Raw genomic sequence first — 24,530 nt, 5'->3', positions numbered from 1 at the left:
CTTCTCTAGAAACTTTTCACTAAAGGTCAAAGAATGAACATCTGATCTACACAACCTCTTCACTTCCTAAAACCTCCCTGTTCTTCCCCAACTAATTCCTCTGTTATTTCCCTAACTCGATCAATAAGTATCTTACTATATACAGTGTTCTTTCCATACAGTCCTTACTTCATCCCCATGGGTTAATTATCTACCACCTACATCCTTCACACCGTCACATTTCATTCCGCATTCACTTCTACATTTCTGACCTCCTTCCAGAATAACTTCTTATTTTCAGTGTAGTTCACATTCATTTTTCTTCTTGGATCATCATTTACTTCCCTCTTTTTCCTCTTTACTAATCTCTTTACGTGCTTCTTGCTCTAAATATATTCATTTATTTCAACTGAACCCCTGTCCTGTAACCACTTTAGCCACTTCATCCTCTTTTCCTCCACTGCTCTCTTAACCTGTCATGCCACCATGCCATACCATACCTTTCTTCTTTTTGTTACTCTTGCCACACCACATACCTCTTTAGCATTTCTGTATATATATACGAGGTGTATTCCAAAAGTTTTGGGACTTTTTTAGGAGAGACATTTATTTATTTCAAAAAAGTACAAAACTCTAATCTCCTTCAAAATAGGACCCTCCAACTTCAATGCACTTGTTGTAGCGCTCCAGCCACTTTTTGAAGGCCCCCTCGTAGTCCTCCAAAGTGAAGGTGTCTAGGACCCTTGTGACAGCCTCCTTCATCTCCTCAACGTCTTCAAAATGACTGCCCCTGAGGTTCTTCTTCAGCCTGGGGAATAACCAGAAGTTGCAGGGGGCAAGGTCTGGCCTGTAGGGAGGGTGAGGGACAGTCTTGATGCCCATCTGTGTCAAGTAGTTGGTCACCAGGATGGAATTGTCGACTGGTGCATTGTCCTGGTGCAGGTCCCAACAACCCGATTTGAAGAGCTCCTGGCCTGCTGCGACAAAATCTCTTCCTGACCTCCTTCAGAATCTCCACATAGTATTCTTTGTTGACCATCTGGCCAGAGGGGACCCAGTGGATGTAGATGATGCCCTTGCTGTCGAAGAAGGGGATCATCATGAGCTTCCCAGTGGACATGCTCTGCCTGGCCTTCTTGGGTCTGAGGGAGTCAAAATGCTTCCATTGGGAACTCTGTCTCTTGGTCTCTGGATCATAACAGTAGATCCAGCTTTCATCACATGTCACCAGAGACCCAAGAGCACTCAGATTCGAGGTAATGAGCTCAACCATCTTCCTGCTCTCACCAACATGTCTTTCCTTCTGTTTGTCACTGAGCACCCTGGGAACAAACTTTGCACAAATTTTGTGCGTGCTCAGATCTTCATGAAGAATTCTGTGTACAGTTGCCACACCGACTCCAAACTCTGTACTTATTGTCTGAATAGATACACGACAGTCCTCGTCCAGAAAACTGCGAATTTTCTCAACCAACTCTGGTATTCTGATGTCCCTCTCCCTCCCACACCTCTCATAGTCTCTCACCTCCTCTCTGCCGTCCTGGAACCTCTTGTGCCAGCGAAAAACAGATGCTCTGCTCATACAAGTTAATCCTTAAGCAGTCTGGATCATTTCATAAGTTTCTGTAGCGTTTTTGCCCAGTTTAACACAAAACTTTATTGTGTAGCGAGCTTCCAAATTGTCTTCACCTCCCGACTGCATTCTGTGAACTAGTCAGCTGTGACAAGCGGTGTATAGTAGGGTGTGTTTAAAGTGCTGTAACAGTTGTCTCCTTCAACCTGGAAAAACAAAATTTGGCATGTTAGCTTATTAGATGTAATAATATATTAAAGTGACAATAATCTAGGACAGTTAGAAGTGCCTCTCCCATAAGAGTCTCAAAACTTCTGGAATATAAAATGAATGTGGCAAATACTCTTGTAAACATAATTCAGATTTTCGGCCCACCTCAGGAGAAAAATTACTAATAGAGAAGTATAAACCTGGAATTCATTGAATCTTTGTTCGAACCTATAGATTGTTTTGGTTTGTTTGCCTCAGTTTGGTGGGTTTGAGTTTAGTGTTCGAACAGACAGGTGTTGTTTCAGTTGGGGATTTGTGTAAGTTACTTTGGGTCTTCCCTGAGTGGTTCTTTGTACAGTATTTCTTTTTAAGCTTATTATGGGGAGGAGAGTTGTTTTTACTTAATTTTCTTTAGTTTTACAGTATCAGTAAAGTCCTGGTTTCTTCTTTTTGTCATGTCTGCTGACTATTTAGGACAGTTGTAGTTACTGATGATGGCCTGAGGTGTGCTGAAAATTCGAATGAAGTTTACAAGAGTATTTACCACATTCATTTTGTAACTGCTTTGGAAGTTGGGATATCCCAGATCGCCTGCAGATGTCTTACTTGGTATAGATATATATACATATATATATATATATATATCTATATCTAGATATATATATATATATATATATATATATATATATATATATATATATATATATATATATATATATATATATATATATATATATATATATAGGCCTATATATAAATACTGTATATATATATATATATATATATATATATATATATATATATATATATATATATATATATATATCTATATATATATATATAAATACTGTATATATATATATATATATATATATATATATATATATATATATATATATATAAATACTGTATATATATATATAAATACTGTATATATATATATAAATACTGTATATATATATATAAATACTGTATATATATATATATATATATATATATATATATATATATATATATATATAAATACTGTATATGTATATATATATATATATATATATATATATATATATATAAATACTGTATATATATACAGTAACCCCTCCAATATCCGGATCAATAGAGCCATCGGTAGGTTCGGATATTGGTTTCGTCCGGATATTGGGCCCCAGCTTATGGACTTGTACTTACGGACCCTAACACAGAGAAACACCTATACAACTCCCTCCGGACATGCATAGCACCTATTTAACACCCAAATCACACCAATAAGGCACATAAATGACTGAAAAAAATGCAATAGAAACATAAAATGTGGGTTTAGAAGTATGTTCATACATTAATAAACATTCTGGTACTTATGGACTCTAACCAAACCTAACCTAACCGAACCTAACCGAACTCTGAAAAACACATTCCTACTGCACATGCATGAGGTAAGTTTAGTATGGAAAGAAGTACAGTATGACACTTTCTGGTAAGTATAGTATGGGAAAAAATACAATATGAAACATTCTGGTAAATATAGTATGGGAAATAGTACAACATGAAACATTTTGGCTACTTACAGCAAGTCCCTGGCCACCTCGATGAATAACCGCCTCCTCTCGGACTCTGACAGTAAGAACGATTTCCTGAAGCACTTGCACTACACTCTTCCTGAAGTCTTGCACTGAACTTAGTCACTAACACACAGAAGTCCGTTCTTTTCACAGTGTTCACTTTAGTCCAAATAATGTTCCATTAAATTTAAGTGTTGCACATTAACTTTTCCCAAGTTTTTTTAAGTTTCCAAAGCCAAAACAAAGAAGGTTAGTTACGTTAAATTTCTTTTCTACTTAGTCTTTTCTCCCAACTTGAAAACCTTAACACAACACACCGTTTTTTTCACTGCACAACACTCAAAATTCCTGTGTGGTCTAGTGGAGAAGTTCTTGCTGTTTATTCACTGTCAGAGCCCGAGAGTATCACTGGCAGGCGTCCAAGGGGTGCATCGGTGGGTAGTGGTGATGGCGAAACGACTACAGAAGACTCTGAAGACAGCCGCAAACTCACGTCGAGCAGTGACTCCACTGTAGCTGATGTGCTGGGCTGTGGCTCGGAGCATGAGGGCCTGTCTTGGGGAGGCAATGGAGTGGAACCAGGGCTTGGCACAGCGGGGGTCACGGGCCTGAAAAAACTGTCAATCGTTGACTGACGCAAGGACCGACGATTCTGGCGATTGATGATGCACTGCCGGAAAGCACGCACTTCCTCCACGAGTCCCAAGGGCCCCATCTCCCTGTCGCAGTCCGGGTGTTCCAGGTAGTCTAGGACGAACTCTAGATGTTCCCGGAGTGCGCTCAGCTTGGGGATGGCTGGAGTAGTGTCCTGCTGGGCGGAGTCTGCATCATCATCGCCTTCGTCGTCGGAATCTTCAAGTTCGGGACTGACACCAGCAACCGAAGACGCGATCTCGATATCAGACAACGTCTGATACCCAGGATCGCCCTCGTCGTCGTCCAACCACTCACGAACATCGTCCACATCAACATCGTCGCCGTGCGTACGTAGCCGTGCATGGAAGTCATCCACGTCAAACCCTAGGAAATCGTACTCCACATCTGTTCCGAGAAGCAGACGAGACCAACCATTTTCAAGAGTTTTCACAGGGACTTCCTTCCATGCACTAGCCCAGTTGTACAGCGCAGACTTGATGTTGTAGCGGCGAAGGTTTTCCAAAGTCCGCTTGCCTCGAGTGTCACGTCCTTCCCTGCGCTCGTCCTCGTCCTCGAGAACCACCATCACCTCGTCCAGGAACTTCCGACGGTACAGGCGCTTTGTTGCCACGATCACTCCTTGGTCCATTGGTTGAATGAGAGCAGTCGTATTAGGTGGCAGAAACATGCACCTAATACAGCCATTCTCAGCAACCAAGTCCTTGTCGCACGGGTGGGCAGGTGCATTGTCGAGGAGAAGGAGAGCCTTTACCTGGTCGCGAGGAATTCCCAGTGTCTTCGTCTGGTAATGTATGACCTCCTTGACGAAGTGATGGTGAAACCAGTCTTTGAAAATCACAGCTGTGAACCATGCTTTCAAAGAATGGTACCATACGACAGGAAGGACATCCATCACCCCACGAAGGCACCGAGGCTGCTTTGCACGGCCAACAATAACGGGCTTAAGCCGGTGCATGCCGTTAGCATTGGCACAACACAAAGCAGATATCCGTTCCTTAGAAAGCTTGCGGCCAGGTACACGCTTCTCCGTCTCATCGGCGAGAGTGTTCGTTGGCACCGAGCGATAGAATAGGCCAGTTTCGTCAGCGTTATAGACTTGACCGAGAGTGAGGCCCTCCCTGTCGATCAAGCCGTTCACCTTGTGCCGAAACTCGTCTACTCCATCCTCGTTAGCGTCCAATGCTTCGCCATGTGCTTTACGGTTAGTAAGGCCATGTCGTAACTTGAACGCGAAGAGCCAACCCTCGGATGCCTTGAAGTCAAGGGCGTCGTGAAGCCTTGCAAACTTCTCAGCAGCAGCCTCCAGCTCCGTTCCACGTACCATCACACCAGCTGCACGTTGCTGTCGATACCAAATCAACGTGGAGCGGTCGATCTCTGCATACTTGGGGGTAAACATAACCTTCCTCTCCACGTTGCATTTGCTTCTCGACGAGAAGTCAGCCGTGTACTGCATGAGCTTGTCTCGGGAACGCTTGATATCGAACAAAGTCGACCGGGCCAGGTTGAACTCGCGGAGAATGCGAGAGGAAGACCAACCCGCATCAACCTTCTCCAATATCTCCCGTTTCTTCTCCAGAGTCAACACCACTCTCTTCCTTTTCTCAGGAGGCGGGGCCATCATCACACACACTAAGAGTAGGGCAGAGAGCAGCAGGAGGCCTTGCAGCAAGTACGGCACCACCACAAAAGCGAGCACGTGGGCAGCCATGGCGAACAGCGCAGGTCTTGACGCGGTGAGAGACAGGCGGGAAGTGGGGAGGATGCAGCGGCGCCCTATCGGACGTCGGAGGAATGACGAACCAAAACAATGCTCTCACGCGGCGCGCGCGGCAAGTTCAAATTACGGATGGCAAAAAATCGATTTTTTCCCCAATTTTTTTGGATTTTCAGACCATTTTGGGAATGTTTGATCCCAGGACAATAAGGTTCGGTTAGTGGGGATGTTCGGTTATTGGGCGTCCGGATATTAGAGTGATTACTGTATATATATATATATATATATATATATATATATATATATAAATACACACCTCATTATCTGAAATTCACACAAAAAAAATGTACTTAATATAATTTAATTTTAAAAATTAGGTTTCAGAGCTAAAATAGGCCAGTGTTAGCAGATATTTTCCCTTCAGATCGTTCGGTGTTTGTATCTTGATCAGCTGGTGAGTGATTGGCCAATGGTAGCAGATATTTCTCCTTCAGATCGTCAGCACAGCTTGACAGACTGCTGTTTTACATAAACATTTATTTTGATAAAAAAAAAAAAAATAAAATATGTATCTGCATTGTAAATTGATATTTATACAAAACAAAAGTGCTACAGGCAAAACACTTCTGCCAACTGTATGAAATTTTCACCCTGAATCCTGATTTTCTATTAATAATTAAATTAAACACAAATTTTTGACTGAATTTCAAATAATTAGGTGTGAAAACCTATATCTATCTATCTATCTATTGCCAGACGCCTCAATCCCGTTTGGGGTGGCCACAAACAAATCGCCTCCAGGTCGCCCTGTCCCCTGCCATTTCACTACCCTGCTCCCAACTCACACCCCCCTCTCTCATATACCTCTCCACCCCATCCCTCCATCTCATCCTCGGTCTCCCCCTCCCTCTTCCACCCTCCACCTCACTCACATACACTCTCTTCGTCAGTCTTTCACTCTCCATCCTCTCCACATGGCCAAACCACCTCAGTGTGTTCCTCACAACGCTTCCTATCACATCCACATCAACACCACAACGCTCCTTTATATCCTCATTCGTCAGCCTGTCTCTCCACGTTACTCCACAGGCTCCTCTTAAATAACTCATTTCCACTGCTCTCACTCTTGACTTGTGTCCTTCCAACAATGTCCAAGCTTCACTTCCGTACGTTAGAGTTGGTATCACAATACTGTCATGTAGTAACTTTTTTACTTCCATGCTCACTTCCCTGTTTCTTATCACTGCTTTCAAGGAACCAGCAACCTTTCTTCCCTGCTGTACCCTTTCAAGCACTTCACCCTCCAAACCTCCATCCTTACTCATCACACTACCCAAATACTTAAACGTACTCACATTTTCCAATTCCTCACCATCCAACCTCGCTATACATTCACTGACTTCACCTCTCTCAAAGACCATCACTTTACTCTTCCCTACATTCACCTTTAGGTTCTGTTTCTTACACACTCTCTCAGACTCATCCACCAAGCCTTGCAGCTCCCCTTCATCTTCACTCAACAACACTATCATCTGCAAACAACAGTACAGGGAGTTTCCAAACACTATCCTCTCTCACCAGGGCCACTCCAACATCCAATACCCTACCTTGTACCTCTTTTATTACCCCATCCATGTACAGATTGAACAACCATGGAGACATGACACATCCCTGTTTCAAACCAACTTTCAAAGAGAAAAATTCACTTAGTTCACCATCCACACGTACTGCAGCCTTCGCACCATCGTACATACTCTTCACAGCATTCAACAACTTCCCATCTACTCCATATATTCTTAACACTTTCCACAATCCCTGTCTATCCACCCTGTCATATGCTTTCTCCAAATCCATGAAAGCCGCATACAACTTCTTTCCCTTCTCTAGAAACTTTTCCACTAAAGATCTAAGAATAAATATCTGATCTACACAACCTCTTCCCTTCCTAAAGCCTCCCTGTTCTTCTCCAACTAATTTCTCTGTTCTTTCTCTAACTCTGTCTTTAAGTATCCTACCATACACTTTTCCTATTATACTAAGAAGACAAATGCCCCTATGATTACCACACACTTCTTTTTCCCCTTTTCCTTTGTACAAGGGAATAATTATACCTGACTTCCAATCCTCCGGGACTCTACCTTCCTCCCAGGCCAATCTGCACATCTTCCACATCCATTCTACTACTATCTCTCCCCCATGCTTCAGCATTTCACCACACACTCCATCAATTCCTGGGGCTTTCCCCGATTTAACTTTCTTCATTGCTTCCACAACTTCTGTCCTACTGATTTCTTCCTGTCTTCTCACCTCCCTCCTTCTCCCAGCCATTCCCCAGCCACTTATACTCGCATTACATCCATCCTCTACGTTCAACAATTCCTTAAAGTGTTCTCTCCATCTGCTCACTTTTTCTCCCTTATCCACTAGTAATCTACCATGTTTATCTTTCACTCCCCTGCTAACTTCACTTCCACCCTGTCTTACTCTTTTCACTTCTCTCCAGAACATTTTCTAACAGTCCCTCCACTTTACACTCAAATTCCTTCCAAATTCCTCATCCACTCTCTTCTTACTCTCTCTTACTAATCTTTTCACCTCTCTCTTCCTTTCCACATATAACTCTCTCTTCCGCCTCTCAACTTCTTCCACGCCCCTATTTCTCATCCATTCATTGTATGCTTTCTTCTTTTGTGCCACAGCCTGTTTCACCTCTTCAGTCCACCACGCTGTTCCTTGCACCCCCCTCCGTCTTCTCTTCCTTCCACACACCACATCACATGCTGCACATATTTCTTCTGTAAATATCTTACACACACCTTCCACGTCTCCCATCTGCTCCAATTCATATTTGCCCAATCGTTCCTCCACTTCTCTCTTATACTCTGCCTTTTTCTCATCCTCTTTTAACCTTTCCACTCTCCTTGCAACTACTCCTTCCTCTCGTCTTTCCCTTCTTCTATTCCTCCATCTTACTTGCATCCTAATTCTGGCCACCACCAAGTAGTGGTCAGAAAGTCCACTCCCCCAACCTCTATACACTCTTGCATCCTTTACACATCTTTGCATCCTTTCATCCACACACACATAATCAATCATTGCCTTCCTTTCATTCAGTTCACCACCCACCCTTCTCATCACTCGCCATGTATACCTGTGGATCATTTTATGCCTGAAGAGGGTATTGGCTATTACCAACCCCCTCCCAGCACAAATGATGATGATAAATATTAAAATATTTTCCAATTAAAATTGCCGATTTGGTCCAAGATCAAGATCGCATTTGAATACATGTTTGTATCTTGGTCATCTGATGAGTGGTTGGCGCACCTTGTGGTGTTCCATTCCTTGTTCATTTTCCTCAGCTTTCTGATCTTCTATCATATCCTCCACATTCTCGTCAACAACTGTCTAAACAACCATTCTTAGTATTGTAGCTAGCAAAATACCATTACTTGTATTGTGTCAGTTATTATTATTGTTATTGTGTGAGTGAGGTGGAAGGGGGGAGACGGAGGGTGAGGCCAAGGATGAGATGGAGGGATGGAGTGGAGAGGTATATGAGAGAGAGGGGTGTGAGTTGGGAGCAGGGCAGTGAAATGGCTGGGGACAGGGCGACGTGGAGGCGATATGTTTGTGGCCACCCCTTACAGGATTAAGGCATCTGGCAATAGATAGATAGTGTCAATGTTATTATTTTATGTACTGTGTATGTTAGTTATGTTGCTATAGGTAGCCTACATTCCAGAATGCTTTAGGTTATCGGAATAATTGCCGGACGGTATTGAAGAATTCGAACAAAGTATGGTAATAGTCTGAGGAATTGTATGTGGGGCCAGACTTTTGCGATTCCCGGATTGGTCTCCCCCCCTTTTTTTTCATTTTTTGCACACCACAGGGGGGGAGGATAAAAAAAAGGTAATTGCGCAATCCACAAGTTAACTAAATACTGTACTAAGCAAAGCATTTGCACCAGGAAATGTAGAAAAACACAATACAGTGCAGGCAAATCCTGGTTTAATGATACAGTTCGTTAAGTAAAAACACATTGCTAGGCAGGGTATTGTAAATTGGGGACGATTTAACATGTATAGGGATGCTTTTTTGAGCCATGGGTTTCTCTCCCAACCAAGTGCTAAACCCACCCAAATGAGTAAAAAAAAAAAAAAAGGAAAAAAAAAAAAAGTTTATAGCCAGTCAAAATGGTCTAACAGCTGTAAAAAAAATCTGACATAAGCCTAACACCTGTAAATAACTCACTAAAACCAACAAATCTGAAAATCATAAAAAATAAGTCAGAACAAATCAAACACCTCTTATCGCTTACTTCTTGTAAGTAAATCACTCTAATATCTGGACGCCCAATATCCGAACATCCCCACTATCCGGACATAAGAATGTTTCATACTGTACTTTATTTCCATACTATACTTACCTCATTTCACTCTTTAATGTCCTTTATTGGTGTGAATAGGGTGTTAGGAGCTATGCATGTGCAGTAGGAAGGTGTTTTTCTGAGTTAGGCTAGGTTAGGGTCCATAAGTACCAGTCCAGGAGCCAGTCACCAGAATGTATATTATTGTATGAACCTACTTCTAAACCCTCATTTTATGTTTCTTTTGCATTTATTTCAGTCATTTATGTGCCTTATTGGTGTGATTTGGGTCTTAAATAGGTGCTATGCATGTCCAGAGGGAGTTGTATAGGTGTTTCTCTGAGTTAGGGTCCATAAGTACAAGTCTATAAGCTGGGGCCCAATATCCGGACAGAACCAATATCCGGACCTAACTATGGCTCTATTACGTCAGATATTGGAGTGATTACTGTACATGTCCGATCCTGGTCATCATCCTTGCTATCCCCTCCGAGGCTGTGGGAAATGTGGTGCTCCCTAGCACTCATTCATTCTCCCAAAAGTTCTCAAACCCCATCGTTAAGCTGGGGCTCGGCCATCGTTAGATGAGGTAGAGTGATATTTCTACCCCCATCACTAATCTGGGGTATTGCATGTAAGGATATCGTAAATCAGGGTTTGCTTGTACAGTAATCCCAGTAAGACCCGGACCCCCAAGTCCTGGACACCCGAAGTCATGGACATTTTGGGCTCGGGTCCTTGGACACACACACACACACACACACACACACACACACACACACACACACAAAAGGACTTTTTCAACCATACTTTGAATTTGCCGCGCTGTGACGAGCAGCTGTGTTTTGGCGCGTAGTTCCACCGATGTCCGGTAGAGCGCTCCTGCATCCTTCCCACTTCCCGCCTACCTACCGCCGTGACTCCAAGCTCATCGCTATGGCTGCCCACTTGCTCACCTTTGTGGTGGTGCCCTTCCTGCTACTCCTCTGCTGCCTCTTACTTGTGTGTGCCCCGCCGCTCGACAAGAGGAAACGAGTGATTCTGACTCTGGAGAAGAAGAGGGAGATATTGGAGAAGGTGGATGCGGGATGGTTTATGTCCTGCATCCTCCAAGAATTCAACCTGGCCCGCTCTACCTTGTTCGATATCAAGAAATCCAGGGACAAACTCACCCAGTACACGGCAGACTTCGCACTGAAGACCAAATGCAACATACAGAGGAAGATTATGTATCCTCCCAGGTTTGCAGAAGTTGACTGCTCCACGCTGATTTGATATCGTCAGCAACATGCTACTGGTGTGCTGATGCATGGTATGGAGCAGAAAGCTGCTGCCAAGAGGTTTGCAAGGTTAGATGACACCCCAGACTTCAAGGCATCCGAGGGTTGGCTCTTCGGATTCAAGCTACGACAGGGACTTACCAACCTTAAGGTCTATGGCAAAGCTTTAGATGCCAATGAGGAGGGAGTAGAAGAATTTCAGCAGAAGGTGAAGGGCTTGATTGAGAGGGAGGACCATACTCCTGGTCAGGTTTACAATGCTGACAAAACTGGTCTATTCTATCGCTCGCTGCCAATGAACACCCTAGCAGAGGAGACAGAGAAACATGTACCTGGATGCAAGCTCTCCAAGCAATGGATATCTGCTTTGCGTTGTGCCAATGCTAATGGCATGCACTGGCTCAGGCCCGTTATTGTTGACTGTGCAAAGCAGCCTCGGTGTCGTCGTGGGTTGATGGATGTCCTTCCTGTCGTTTGGTACCATTCTGTGAAGGCATGGGGTTCACAGCCAAGATCTTCAAAGACTGGTTTCACCAGCACTTCGTCAAGGAGGTCATCCATTATCAGACGAATACACTGGGTATCCCACGTAACCAGGTAAAGGTTCTCCTTCTTCTGGACAATGCACTTGCATATCCATCCGACAAGGAGAATGGCCGCATTAGGTGCTTGTTTTAGCCACCTAACATGACTGCTTTCATCCAACCAATGGACCATGGAGTGATTGTGGCTATAAAGAGGCTGTGCCATCAGAAGTTCCTGGACGAGGTGATGGTTGTTCTCGAGGACGAGGATGAGCGCAGGGAGGGACAGGACACATGAGGCCAGCGGACTGTGGAAAACCTTCACTGCTACAACCTCAATTCAGCCACCAACAACTGGGCCAGTGCATGGAGGGAAGTCCCTATCAAGACTCTGGAAAGTGGTTGGTCTCATCTGCTTCTCAGAGCCGATGTGGTGCACGACTTTCTAGGTTTTGATGTGGATGACTTCCATGCATGTCGTCGTGCGGCTGGTGACGAGGCGTATGGGAACGAAGTGTGTGAGTGGTTAGATGACGACATGGGTGATCCTGGGTATCAGATCTTGTCAGATATCGAGATCGCATCTTCAGTTGCAGGTACATGTACCCAGCTGGAAGATTCCGACGAGGACAGTGAGGATGATGCGGACTCCTCTCAGCGCTCCAACACTCAAGCCATCCCCAATCTGAGTGAATTCTGGGAGCATGTAGAGTTCGTTCTGGACTGCCATGAACACCCAGACTGCGACTGGGAGATGGGGCCCCTGGGACTTGTAGAGGAAGTGCATGCTTTTAGGCAGCACATCATCACTCTCCAGAATCGCTATTCCCTATGTCAATCAACTCTTGGTACTTTCTTCAGGCCCGTGACCCCCACTGTGCCCAGCCCTGGCTCCACACCACTGCCTCACCAAGACATGCCTTCCACCTCCGAGCCACAGCCTAGCACATTGGCCATGGTGGAGTAGCCGCTGGATGTGAGTTTGTGGCTATCTTCAGAGTTGTCTGCAGTGGGTAGCTCATCACCACGTCCCAGCGACACATCCCTCGGCCACCTGCAACACCTACTGTCTCTGACAATGAATAAACAGCAAAAACTCACTACTAGACCACATGGGGATTTACAGTGTTGTGCAGCGTTAAGAACAGAATGCAACACTGGCGTGTTTCAAGTGCAGCGCAAGTGAGAAAAGAACGTGCAGTGTTAAGAAATTAGAATTCAGAGTGCAAAGGATTAAGTGCAGAGTGTAATACTTGCGAGTTTCAAGTGCAGCGCAAGTAAGAACAGAATGTGCAGTGTTAAGAAATTAGAATTGAGAGTGCAAAGGATTAAGTGCAGCGCAACACTGGATTACTGTACATGCTTCAAGTGCATCTTCACCACTGTCAGAGCCACGGTGGAGGTAGTTTAATCTTCGTGACTGCCACGGACGTGTCGTAAGTACCCTGTTCACTGCTAAATATATTCCATACTTACTTCTAATTTCTTATTCCCTGGTTCCTTTTCATTTATTTCATGGTTTGTCCCTTATTTGTGTGAATAGGGTCTTAGAGAGGTGCTGTGCATGTCCGGTAGGGAGTTATTAGGGTGGCTTTCAAAGTTAGGGTGGGTTGGGGTCCATAAGTACCTGTTCAGGGGGCATTTTCCCAAGTCCCGGACATGCCTTTGGCTCCATTACGTCAGATCTAGGAGGGATTACTGTATATATATTTTTTGTGAATGATGGGGCTGAAACTTATTATTTACTGATAACTCATTTAAACCTTTCCCACAGCACTCAGTTGACATATATCACAGCAGTTTTATAGCCATTTTTTATGGCATTTATTTTTGTACAAGAACACAGTCATTGCCTTCTTCTAATATACTATAACAGTAGCTGTGTGTGTGTGTGTGTGTGTGTGTGTGAGTATTTTGGGCAGCTGAAACTACACCTTCAAATTGCACCAAAATTGGCACAAAAATAGCAAATAATTCGTTGATATGAAAAAACTTGGTCTCATCAAGATTGAAAACCTTTTACTATATTTAACGAGTGATCACATTTTGACCAAAAAACGCTGCTCCTGGTGCCCGGCATAGAATCTCCATAGAATTTTTGCCCACAGCTTTAACTAAATTATATTATAGCAGTGGGAAAGCCCTCTGCAGGAGCAAGTGCGAGGGGCCCGAAGGGCCCACGAGCACTTCTTCACTTTAATACAAGTCACTCATTCAAGCTCTCTTATCATATTTTCAACAAACAATTCATTCCAATCCCGCCACTCCATTATTCGGGTATAAATATGTGTAGGATTTTCAGTTTAGTCCAACATTTGACTTATCATGTTTACTGTACAACTAGCAAGGTTGATTTTATTTGGCATATTAGTGTGTTCAGTGGAAGATGATGTACTAACCTGTCTTTACCAGATGTAAGGTGTTTGCATCCCATGTCTACCAGATATAAGATGTTTGCAGTACTTGGAGACATTAATTCCCTATCTCTACTTCACAACAGGAGGAGATTGAGGAGGATGAACCAGAAGAGTTGGGTGATAGGCGTGCACGTTCCAAGAAAGAAGTGGACTACACTGACAGCCTCACTGAGAAGGAGTGGCTGCGGGCTATCGGGGTTTGTATATATTTGCGGGTACTGTATACAGTGCATATTCAAGAGGGGTTGAGTTCTATGTATGGAGTACATCTTGTGTTAACATACCTTTAAACTTACCTGCCCCTCTTGATGGTCCCCTTTCCTGAATTACTGTTCCCATTTTCTTTCCTTTCTTTTTAGTCTACTTGCAGATTTTCTTCTGTTTCTATAAATACAGCTTATATGCCCCTAAGTATGGTATATGAAGGGGTTTAGAATGAATGATAACAAACCTACTGTTCAATTCATTTAAAAGTAAAATGAATTAATTATCTCTTTATGAGGCTGAGGTAGGCTTAACCTGTGAACTGCAGCATACTGGTACAGTGCATCTTCAACTGTTTAGGGAGGCCCCTGATGTTCATAATTTACATTGGGCTGAAAATTGAATTTGAAATTGTTTTGGTACATGTTACAGCTAAACTAGAGCAGAAACACGAAACAGTACACCCATCACAAACATCAACACCGCTGTGCACACTTTCAGTACAATTATACAAAACGCAGACAAAAGACACATCCATAGAGGCAACAGAAAGGGACACAACCCCAACTTCACACCAGAAATTCAAGGCCTCATCAGTCAACGGGACATACTGCGACATTCCCCAACACCCCATACACAAGACACTGTACAACAAATACAAGAACTCAACGCTCAAATAAACAATAAAATATCACAACAGCAAACACTAAACTGGAAAAATTACCTCCTAACACTTGACCACAAAACATACATCAGCAAACTCTACAAAACACTAAACAGCATCACACTTTCCAACAGCAACACCACACAATCACACGCTACCGTCACAGCAACAGACACCATACCCTCAAACAAACAACAAGCAAACACTCTCATCAATCACTTTTCAAAAGTCAGAGCTCTAAACCCCCATCCTGAAGACTGACTTATCATCCGACGTAAGAGACAGTTCCCCACAGACCCAGACTATGCACCTTTCACTTACAACCAGACGAAGCACATCATTAACAACCTCAAGCACTCATCTGCCTGTGGACCAGACAACATAAGCAACAGTCACTTTAAACACCTTGGACCACAAGGCATACAAGCACTCACCAACATATCAAACTACAGCTGCTCACACAACATAATACCCAACATCTGGAAGCATGGCATTATCATCACCATCCCCGAACCCAACAAAGACCTCACATTACCCTCCTCACACCGCCCCATCACACTCCTTTGCACCCCCTCTAAAGTCACTGAATGACTGGTACTACAACTAGTCACACCTCACATTCCCCTAGCCTAGTCATAACATGGCTTTAGGCCACTACACTCAACAAACACCATTCTTATAGACCTTACATAGAGAGTTTTTGATGGCATGAATTCAGCTAGGCCACCACACAGAACAATCCTAATCACACTAGACATTAGCAAAGCTTTTGATGCCATCCCCCACCACAACCTCACAAACAAAATACTCGACACAAACATGCACAATAACACAAAAAGATGGCTGGCAAACTACTTAGCAGGCAGATGTGCACACGTAACATTTGCCAGTCAGTCTTCTAACATCAGAAACTTCACAAATGGCGTCCCCCAAGGATCTGTTTTGTCCCCTACACTCTATAACCTATACATGCATGACATACCCACACCCCACACACCACAGATACACATAGCTTCCTATGCGGATGATATAACACTTACATGTACGCACCAAAACGCAAATACAGCTGCACACATCATTCAACCTTACCTCAACACACTACACGAATGGTTCACCACAAACAGGCTCAAAATAGCCCCAGCCAAATCTACAGTGACCCTTCTCACAAACTGGACAGCAGAACACAGTCACACCCACACCTCATCATAAATAACACTCCCCTACCACACACACACACACACAGACACACACACACACAAAATCCTTGGTGTAACATACAATACATCTGTGTCATTTAAACAACATATCACAAACATTGAAAATAAAATAACACCAAGACTCAATGCTTTAAGGTTACTTGCCCATACAACATTCAGACACAACAAAGAAACCACCACCACAGTATACAAACAATACATACGTTCAGTGATGAATTATGCAAGCCCTGCTTGGGTTTCTAACCTCACCAACACTCTACAAACCATATAGAACAAGGCCCTAAAAATAATCACAGGCTGCACAGCTACTACACCCACAGACCACCTACATCAAGAAACCAAAGTCCTCAAAGTCAAGGATCATTTAGACATGAGAGGCACCCAGTTTCTTGCTGCAGCTTCCACAAACCCACAACATCCACTATATTACATGGCAGCACATCCACCCACACCAAGGAACATCAAAACAACACCCAGCACACGATACCATACACAAATACCGTCATCTCTCCCCCTTCGCCCACCTCAGACCAACTTCCAGAAACATATCCACACTCAGATCACTCGCTGCTCCATTCAGTCACTTAAAGACAGCACACAGCTGCATGCACGGCCTCCTGACATCCACCCTTCTGAATCCTATCTCCCTCGTGAGGACAGGGTCCACCTGGCTAGGCTGAGATGTGGGCACCATCCAGCCCTCTTAAGCTACCTGAAGAGGCTGGATGGCTCCGTCGCTGATGCCTGTCCAGGATGCAACACAGCACCCCATACTATTAAGCACATTATGGAAGACTACATTGCACACAATCACGTACACCAGCAACACAACATACACTCTTTGAGAACTCTGTGGGAAAGCCCAGTCTCGGCCATGGCCTTCCTAAGGGACTCGGGGCTGTTCGGCCAGACTGCCTAGGGAACAACTACTACTACTACTACTACTAGAGCAGATTTTGATCTGAAACTTTGCTTACCCATATTTCTGCATGCACTATTCAGTTTCAGATGAGGGAGAGTCGCCATGTGCAGTTTCCCACAAGTGAGCAGATGGAGAGAACACTTTAATGAATTGGCCTTTTATGGAAAAATAAGCATTTTTTTTTTTTTTTTTTTTTTTTTTTTTTCTCCCCCCCCCACTAGCAACTTAACCATTGCACATACCAACCTAAAAATTATATACCCTTATTTCATCACATTCTTTGAGGCAGTATGATCAATAAATTGGTTGGAGAGTATTTGGGGGGGGGGGGATAAACACAGCAGATTTCCTCCAAGCCACAGTTTATGAGTTAACAGATGCATATTTTAAACTGTACACCAAAATGATGTTGGGCATACTCATACTTACATGTGACTCTAATGATATGGATTAAACTAAAGCTTCACACAGGTTAGTATTAAGGACACTTTAAAGGTATTATGACAGATAGTCACTATTTAATAGTGTTTATATAGCTGCAGGGTAATGATATCTTGCCACATGACTGCAGTCACAGTATGTTTACTGCTTTCCAGACTTTACAAGTCCTATGAAAGGTATCCCTCTTTCATCACTGATTTTTGTGTGGTTTTGTAGTAATGTGGCAAGTACACTGTGTGTGTGTGTGTGTGTGTGTGTGTGTGTGTGTGTGTGTTCTTACCTGATTGTTTGTGATTGAGTCAAGTTCGTTGTGTCCCGCCTTTTAATACTGTTTAATAATTTTTCTCTAACACTGTGAATGTTTTTGGCACACACAACTTCTTCCGATATTATATCCCCCTGATCTGTTGCCCTGTCTGGAAAGCTGAATTTTCTCTTATCTTTGTTTAATCTTTTCTTATGTAATTTCTTGGTGTGTTCTCTTGAAGATGACTGTCTAGGTGCTATATATTTATTATCATTTCATTTTCGTTTCCTTTTTAAAGGCTCCAACATGCTTGCATGCATCGGCCTTGGTCACCTAATGGCGGCTTTCCACACTGCACGATTCATTGCAGCCTCCCTGTTCAGTCCCTTAACCCTGAGTTCATATTTAATGACCTTGTCCCATGTCTTTCTCAGTCTACCCCTCATAACCCCACCCCCAATATTATCACTTCTTACCATCCTCACCCAATTATCATCCCCCATCCTCTCCACATGTCCAAACCATCTCAATCTACCTCTCCTCATCACAACACCAATTCACTCCAGTCCCAGCCTACCTCTCAACTCTTCCATTGTAAACCCAGCCCCCCCGGACCTTGCATGCTGGGACACACTACACATCCACCTAATTATTGTCATTTCTGTACGTCTGAGCCGGCGAATATCCTCCTCCATTACTGCCCAGGTCTCACTACCATACAGCATTACACTCCTAACACATGCTGCATACAAAGACCCCTTAGCACATAGAGAGAGCCCTCTCAATGTCAGAAGAGGCAAGAGCTCCCTGAACTTCTTCCAACCACTTCTCACCCTAGCCACAGATCTAGCTCCAGCCCCACCTCCAGCACACAACATGTCTCCCTAATAACAAAACTCTTCCACACACTCAAGAGATTCACCAGCAAGTTCAATCCTTTCACGCCTGACAATCTCCACCTGCTCTCCCCGACACACCGTACACACAAAATCAGCATTATCTCGCAGTCTACCTCTGATACCACTACATCTCTTGTGCACCCATTTATCACAAACAACACACAAGATAGAATTACTTCCCACGCCCTTGTGGCAAACTGCACTTCCACGCCTTATCTCTCTTTTTTTGCTATCATTCACTTTCTATTAAACCACTCCTTTTTCCTGTTTTCTTTCCCCCTTACTCTTGGTACAAATTTTTCCATTCCCAAATTATAGAGGTCTAGAAAAATATCCCTCTTCCTCTGTATCTTCCTTGTTTCTCTGAATTTCTCCAATCTGCTTTTCCAAAAAATTTTCTCAATCCTGTAAAATTTGCTTTCTCAAAGTTGTATCTTCCCTGCCTATAAAGCTTGTCTCTTGGCTCGACGTTCCCTATTATCATCTGGAACTCAGTGACCACATGATCACTTTTTCCTGTAGGACACAAATATTTCAAAGACTCTATTACATCGGGTTCTTTGGTACACAGTAATTCTATTCTTGCTGGTGTGTCCTCACCATGGAACCGTGTCTCTTCTTTGACCCATTGTGTCATTACATTATTCATTGTTATATTTAATAATATAGTGCCTCACGAATCTTCGTTGCCTCCTGAGTCCCATTCCTCCCAGTTCACCTCTTTACAGTTAAAGTGTGTGTGTGTGTGTTTGTGTGTGTGTGTGCGTGCACGCATACTACTATTAATCAGTGGTGGGCAGCACAAACGAAGAAGGACCTTGCGCAAGCACAAGGCGCGATCCACGGTTCACTACCTTGCGCAAGTGCAAATGCGCAATCTGACAAATATTTAGCTTGCGCAGTGTCGCAAGCGCAAACCATTTGCATATATTTTTGGGAATTACTGAAAAATATTGAGATATTTAAATAAAACAGCATAACTACTTCCTTTAATATATTATTATTATTTTCTGTTATTTGTAATTTGCGCAAGTGCGCAGTCTAATATTTAGCTTGTGCAATGTCGCAAAGCACTAGCGCAAATCATTTGCATATAGTTGTGGGAATTACTGTAAAATGTATATTGGTATAATTAAATAAATTACTAAATTAGCAACCTGCCCACCACCCGCAGTGACTGAGGTACAGTAGTTCATTGTCCGGGAAAAACAGCCTATATTTACCAAGGCACTGGCAAAGATCACGTAATTACTGTATCATCAACTCTCTCTCTCTCTCTCTCTTTCTCCGACAGAGGAGGGAGGGAATGGAGAATTAGAGAGAGAGGAGGGAAGGAATGGAGACTAAGAGAGAGAAGAGGGACGAAGTTTATGCCTTATTTCCTCACTCAAAGGGACGCTCCTTTGCCATTCTCGTATTTATTCTCTCTCTCTCTCTCTCCGACAGAGGAGGGAGGGAATGGAGAATAAGAGAGAGAGGAGGGAAGGAATGGAGACTAAGAGAGAGAAGAGGGACGAAGTTTATGCCTTATCTCCTCACTCAAAGGGACGCTCCTTTGCCATGCCTGTATTTATTCTCTTTCAGAATAATGCTCTTTATATCTTTCTCTCTCTCTTGTTTTGTCAAGACAATTTATTTAATTCAATATAGATATACAAGAGCATATGTAATTCGTTACAAAAAATAAATAATCATGAAAACAGAGAATTTAAATCAAATATTCACAGCCTAATAATTTATTGGGCTGTGGATATTTGATTTAAATAATGTTTTAATGGTTTTTGTAAGGAATTGCATATGCTAATCTTATTAAATAATGTATATTATTATTTACTAATAATCTATCTATCTATCTATCTATTGCCAGATGCCTCAATCCCATTTGGGGTGGCCACAAACAAATCGCCTCCAAGTCGCCCTGTCCCCCGCCATTTCACTGCCCTGCTCCCAACTCACACCCCCCTCTCTCATATACCTCTCCACCCCATCCCTCCATCTCATCCTCGGCCTCCCCCTCCCCCCCTCCACCTCACTCACATACACTCTCTTCGTCAGTCTTTCACCCTCCATCCTCTCCACATTATCTCTGTTGATGCATATTAAGAAATGCTACTACCCCCTTCCCTCCCACCTCCCCCCACCAACCCACCCTCACAACCCACCCCAGCCTCCCCCATCCATTGTCCAGCCATGCGGGTAGCTCCCAAGACCACGTTTCCCTTGGATTGCGCAGTGCGCAATCCACAGGGCAGGTGCGCAAGGCAGGTGTGCAAGCGCAAGTAAGTTTGCGCTTGCGCACCTGCCTTTTCATTTTCGCAAGCGCAAAATTGCGCATGGTCTCGTGCGGTGCGCAATGCGCAAACGATATCACCGGAGCACACGTGTGCGCAATTGCGCTTTGCGCAAGTGTTTGCACACCTGCCCAGCACTGCTATTAATAGTAATTTTGGTATATTTATTTAATGCAGCCAGTTGCTGAGTGTAGTGTTTGAACCTAAAAAGTCAAATATGTGTGTGTGTGTTCATCATATAGTTACTTGCAATGATTTCTCAGTAGACGAGTAAGCCGTATCTCAGGATAATGTTAGGATGTCAGTTGGCAAGAGACCTGCTGCGGATGAAATTGGTACCAGTGTGCAAAAATGTATATGAACCATTTTGCTGCATGTGTTTTTAATCTGGTTCCTCAGAAATGTTGGTACACTATGTCACACAAAGGTTAAACTAATAGGGAAGACATTTGTGGATAAGTATTGGTTCCTGCAGTCACCAACATATGTCAGGTTGACATGTGATGTTGGTATGAATAATAATAATAATAATAATCCATCCATTCATCATCCAATCCTACATTGCCCCATGAGGAGCATAGGAGCCTGGGGCTAGGCAAGTTGGTCCTGACATTTAAGGTGAAAGTGACCAGCCTCACTCATCCCTGAGTGGCATTACGTGTGTAATAAACCCCAACCACCCCTTGGATATAAACCTTCACCGGCTCAATCCAATTGGAGTGCAATAATTACCCACTAAACCACCAGGTGCCAAAATTTGGTTATATGGTTACCACCCAGCGTAGTAAATGGTTTCCTGGTGTACAGGAAACCATTTGGCTTGTCACTTAGTGTACAATCAACCACTGGCAGAAGGAAGAGGAAAGAAGGAAAGACAGAAGAGGGAGTGTAAAGTCACCCGTAGGCAGAAGGATGAGGAAAGAAAGACAGAAGAGGATGGAAGGAAAGAAAGATGGAGGAGAGGAAAGGGCAGAAACCTGAGAGCAGCACTACATCAAGTGAGTGGATGGTGAGTGCCCCCACCTACCACAAATAATAATAATAATAATATACCTTAGGATATTTTACACTATCATCACCATTCTCATCATGATGATGACATATGCTTATAACAAAACAGGGCGCACCACCTATTGTCCAACATAAGCCAACATTCTGGTCAATAACACTCAGATTCCCATGGCTATATTTCAATTGACCAGATCGTTTGGCGTTAACTGTTATTGAGAGCTTCGTTTGTCCTTCTACCAGCATCAGTATGAACACTTACTGCCGCGACAACTCAGCTGAAAAAGTCGTCTGGCGTAAGATGAATTAGAATAGTTGTCCTGACCATATGTTTGACCCTTTGAGCCACAAGACGTCATCTTTATCATATTTATGCTCTCTAATGATAATTTTGTGCAGTTCATGACAGAAAACCTCTTGATTCTCTGAAGAGATTATCGATGGCTGTTCATGCAACCTGTCTAACGAAGTCTTTCTTATCATGAATAAAATCATCTGAAGGTAGCATGAATAAATAAAAACAAAATGTCAAGAAGTGAAAGAGTTAAGCTGTCAAGAAGAATTATGGACTGATCTGTTGATTTTATCGTCTTCTGTCCGGTGACGTGTTAATCTTTTTATTAACTAACACAAGATCACCAGCAGCTGAAAAAAGGGTTAATGAAAGTTTTATCCAACCCATCCAGGATCCAAAATTCCCCAACAAACTTCATAAAGTCGCCTGGAGGCAGCAGTAATTCTCTAAAATTATACGTCGGATCCAGTGAGTCAAGGTCAGCGGATCGATGCCAGGTAGAGAAGGGGGACAGGCATAGTGGAATTTAACTCTATCCGATTGTCTGACTTCCGACTACCCTGTTGCCTCTACACAATTTCATTCAGCCTGAATGAAATCTCTTGCAGCGAAGGGGTTAATGAAGGCTATATTTTACCTCTCTAGTTTGAAAAGCTCATTCTTGGCTAGACAAGGTCAATCGTCCAGAGGTAGCAGGAATAAGAATCCATTACGTCATCTGGACGAATGAAACTACTTTACTTATCAAAAGGCTATTTTCTATAGCTGAGGGAAATTTTATTAATGAAGGGTTCAACCTGTCTAGTTTGACTACACTGGAATGCTCATGTTTCCCCTAACCCGAATAAAACTATTTGAACCTTTCCTGAACAATATAACTTTCAGCTGCGTCCATGGCAGATGGGCAGTATTATTGAAACCGAGTGTATAAAAGTATGAGTAGAGTAACTCTCCCAAATACTATTTGAAAGCTCTGTACTGTTATTTGATTTACCTAATACCAGCAATGGCTGGGTATGGTCAGCCTTCATTCCATGTAACATTGCAGTCAGTAATGATACACAAAGTCCAGACATCTTTTATGAACATCACAGGCTGCAGATACTATTGGCTAAAACTGGGGTCTTGTCCACACGCTCGTATTCTCACTCTATAATGCTGAGCTTAACTTCTTCAAAACTTTCTTCACTGCTTTTCTACAAAACCTACAGACATGTCATCAAAAACACCCCACTAATACCATCATACCACTCCAAGTGAGGAATGGTACATGCCCAGACTGACAAACACACACACTCACACACACACACACACACACACACACACACACACACACACACACACACACACATACACACACATAATAATAATAATAATAATAATAATAATAATAATAATAATAAAAATAATAAGTGAAGACGAAGGGGAGCTGCAAGGCCTGGTGGATGAGTTTGGGAGAGTGTGTAAGAAACGGAATCTAAAGGTGAATTTATGGAAGAGTAAAGTGATGGTCTTTGAGAGAGGTGAAGTCAGTGAACGTACAGTGAGGTTGGATGGTAAGGAAATGGAAAAAGTGAGTACGTTTACGTACTTGGGTAGTGTGCTGAGTAAAGATGGAAGTTTGGACGGTGAAGTGCTTGAAAGGGTACAAGAAGGAAGAAAGGTTGCTGGTTCCTTGAAAGCAGTGATAAGAAACAGGGAAGTGAGCATGAAAGTGAAAAAGTTATTACATGGCAGTATTGTGATACTAACTCTAATGTATGGAAGTGAAGCTTGGACATTGTTGGAAGGACACAAGTCAAGAGTGAGAGCAGTGAAAATGAGTTATTTAAGAGATGCCTGTGGAGTCACATGGAGAGACAGGCTGACAAATGAGGATATAAAGGAGCGTTGTGGTGTGGATGTGGATGTGATAGAAAGCGTTAGGAGGAACATACTGAGGTGGTTTGGCCATGTGGAGAGAATGGAGGGTGAAAGACTGACTTTTTGTGTTTATGTGAGTGTGGTGGAGGGTGGGAGAGGGAGGGGAGGCCGAAGATGTGATGAATGGATGG

The 24,530-nt window shown here is 43.1% G+C and overlaps 1 protein-coding gene across 1 annotated transcript in view; it reads left to right on the top strand.

The window, feature by feature from the left end:
• Window positions 1–24,530, top strand: part of brm (ATP-dependent helicase brm) — a 243,139-nt gene that overhangs the window by 172,035 nt on the left and 46,574 nt on the right. The window contains exon 19 of the mRNA XM_080272398.1: window positions 14,372–14,485. Within this exon, the coding sequence (XP_080128524.1) occupies window positions 14,372–14,485 (114 nt within the window). The remainder of the gene's footprint in view (window positions 1–14,371; window positions 14,486–24,530) is intronic.

This window comes from Coenobita brevimanus, chromosome 50 (assembly GCF_032717465.1).
Source record: "Coenobita brevimanus isolate Jiangsu-jjx chromosome 50, ASM3271746v2, whole genome shotgun sequence".
NCBI classification, from domain to species: Eukaryota; Metazoa; Arthropoda; class Malacostraca; order Decapoda; family Coenobitidae; genus Coenobita; species Coenobita brevimanus.
The sequence above is the reverse complement of the archived record's forward strand: the minus strand, read 5'-3'. Positions and strand labels throughout refer to the sequence as shown.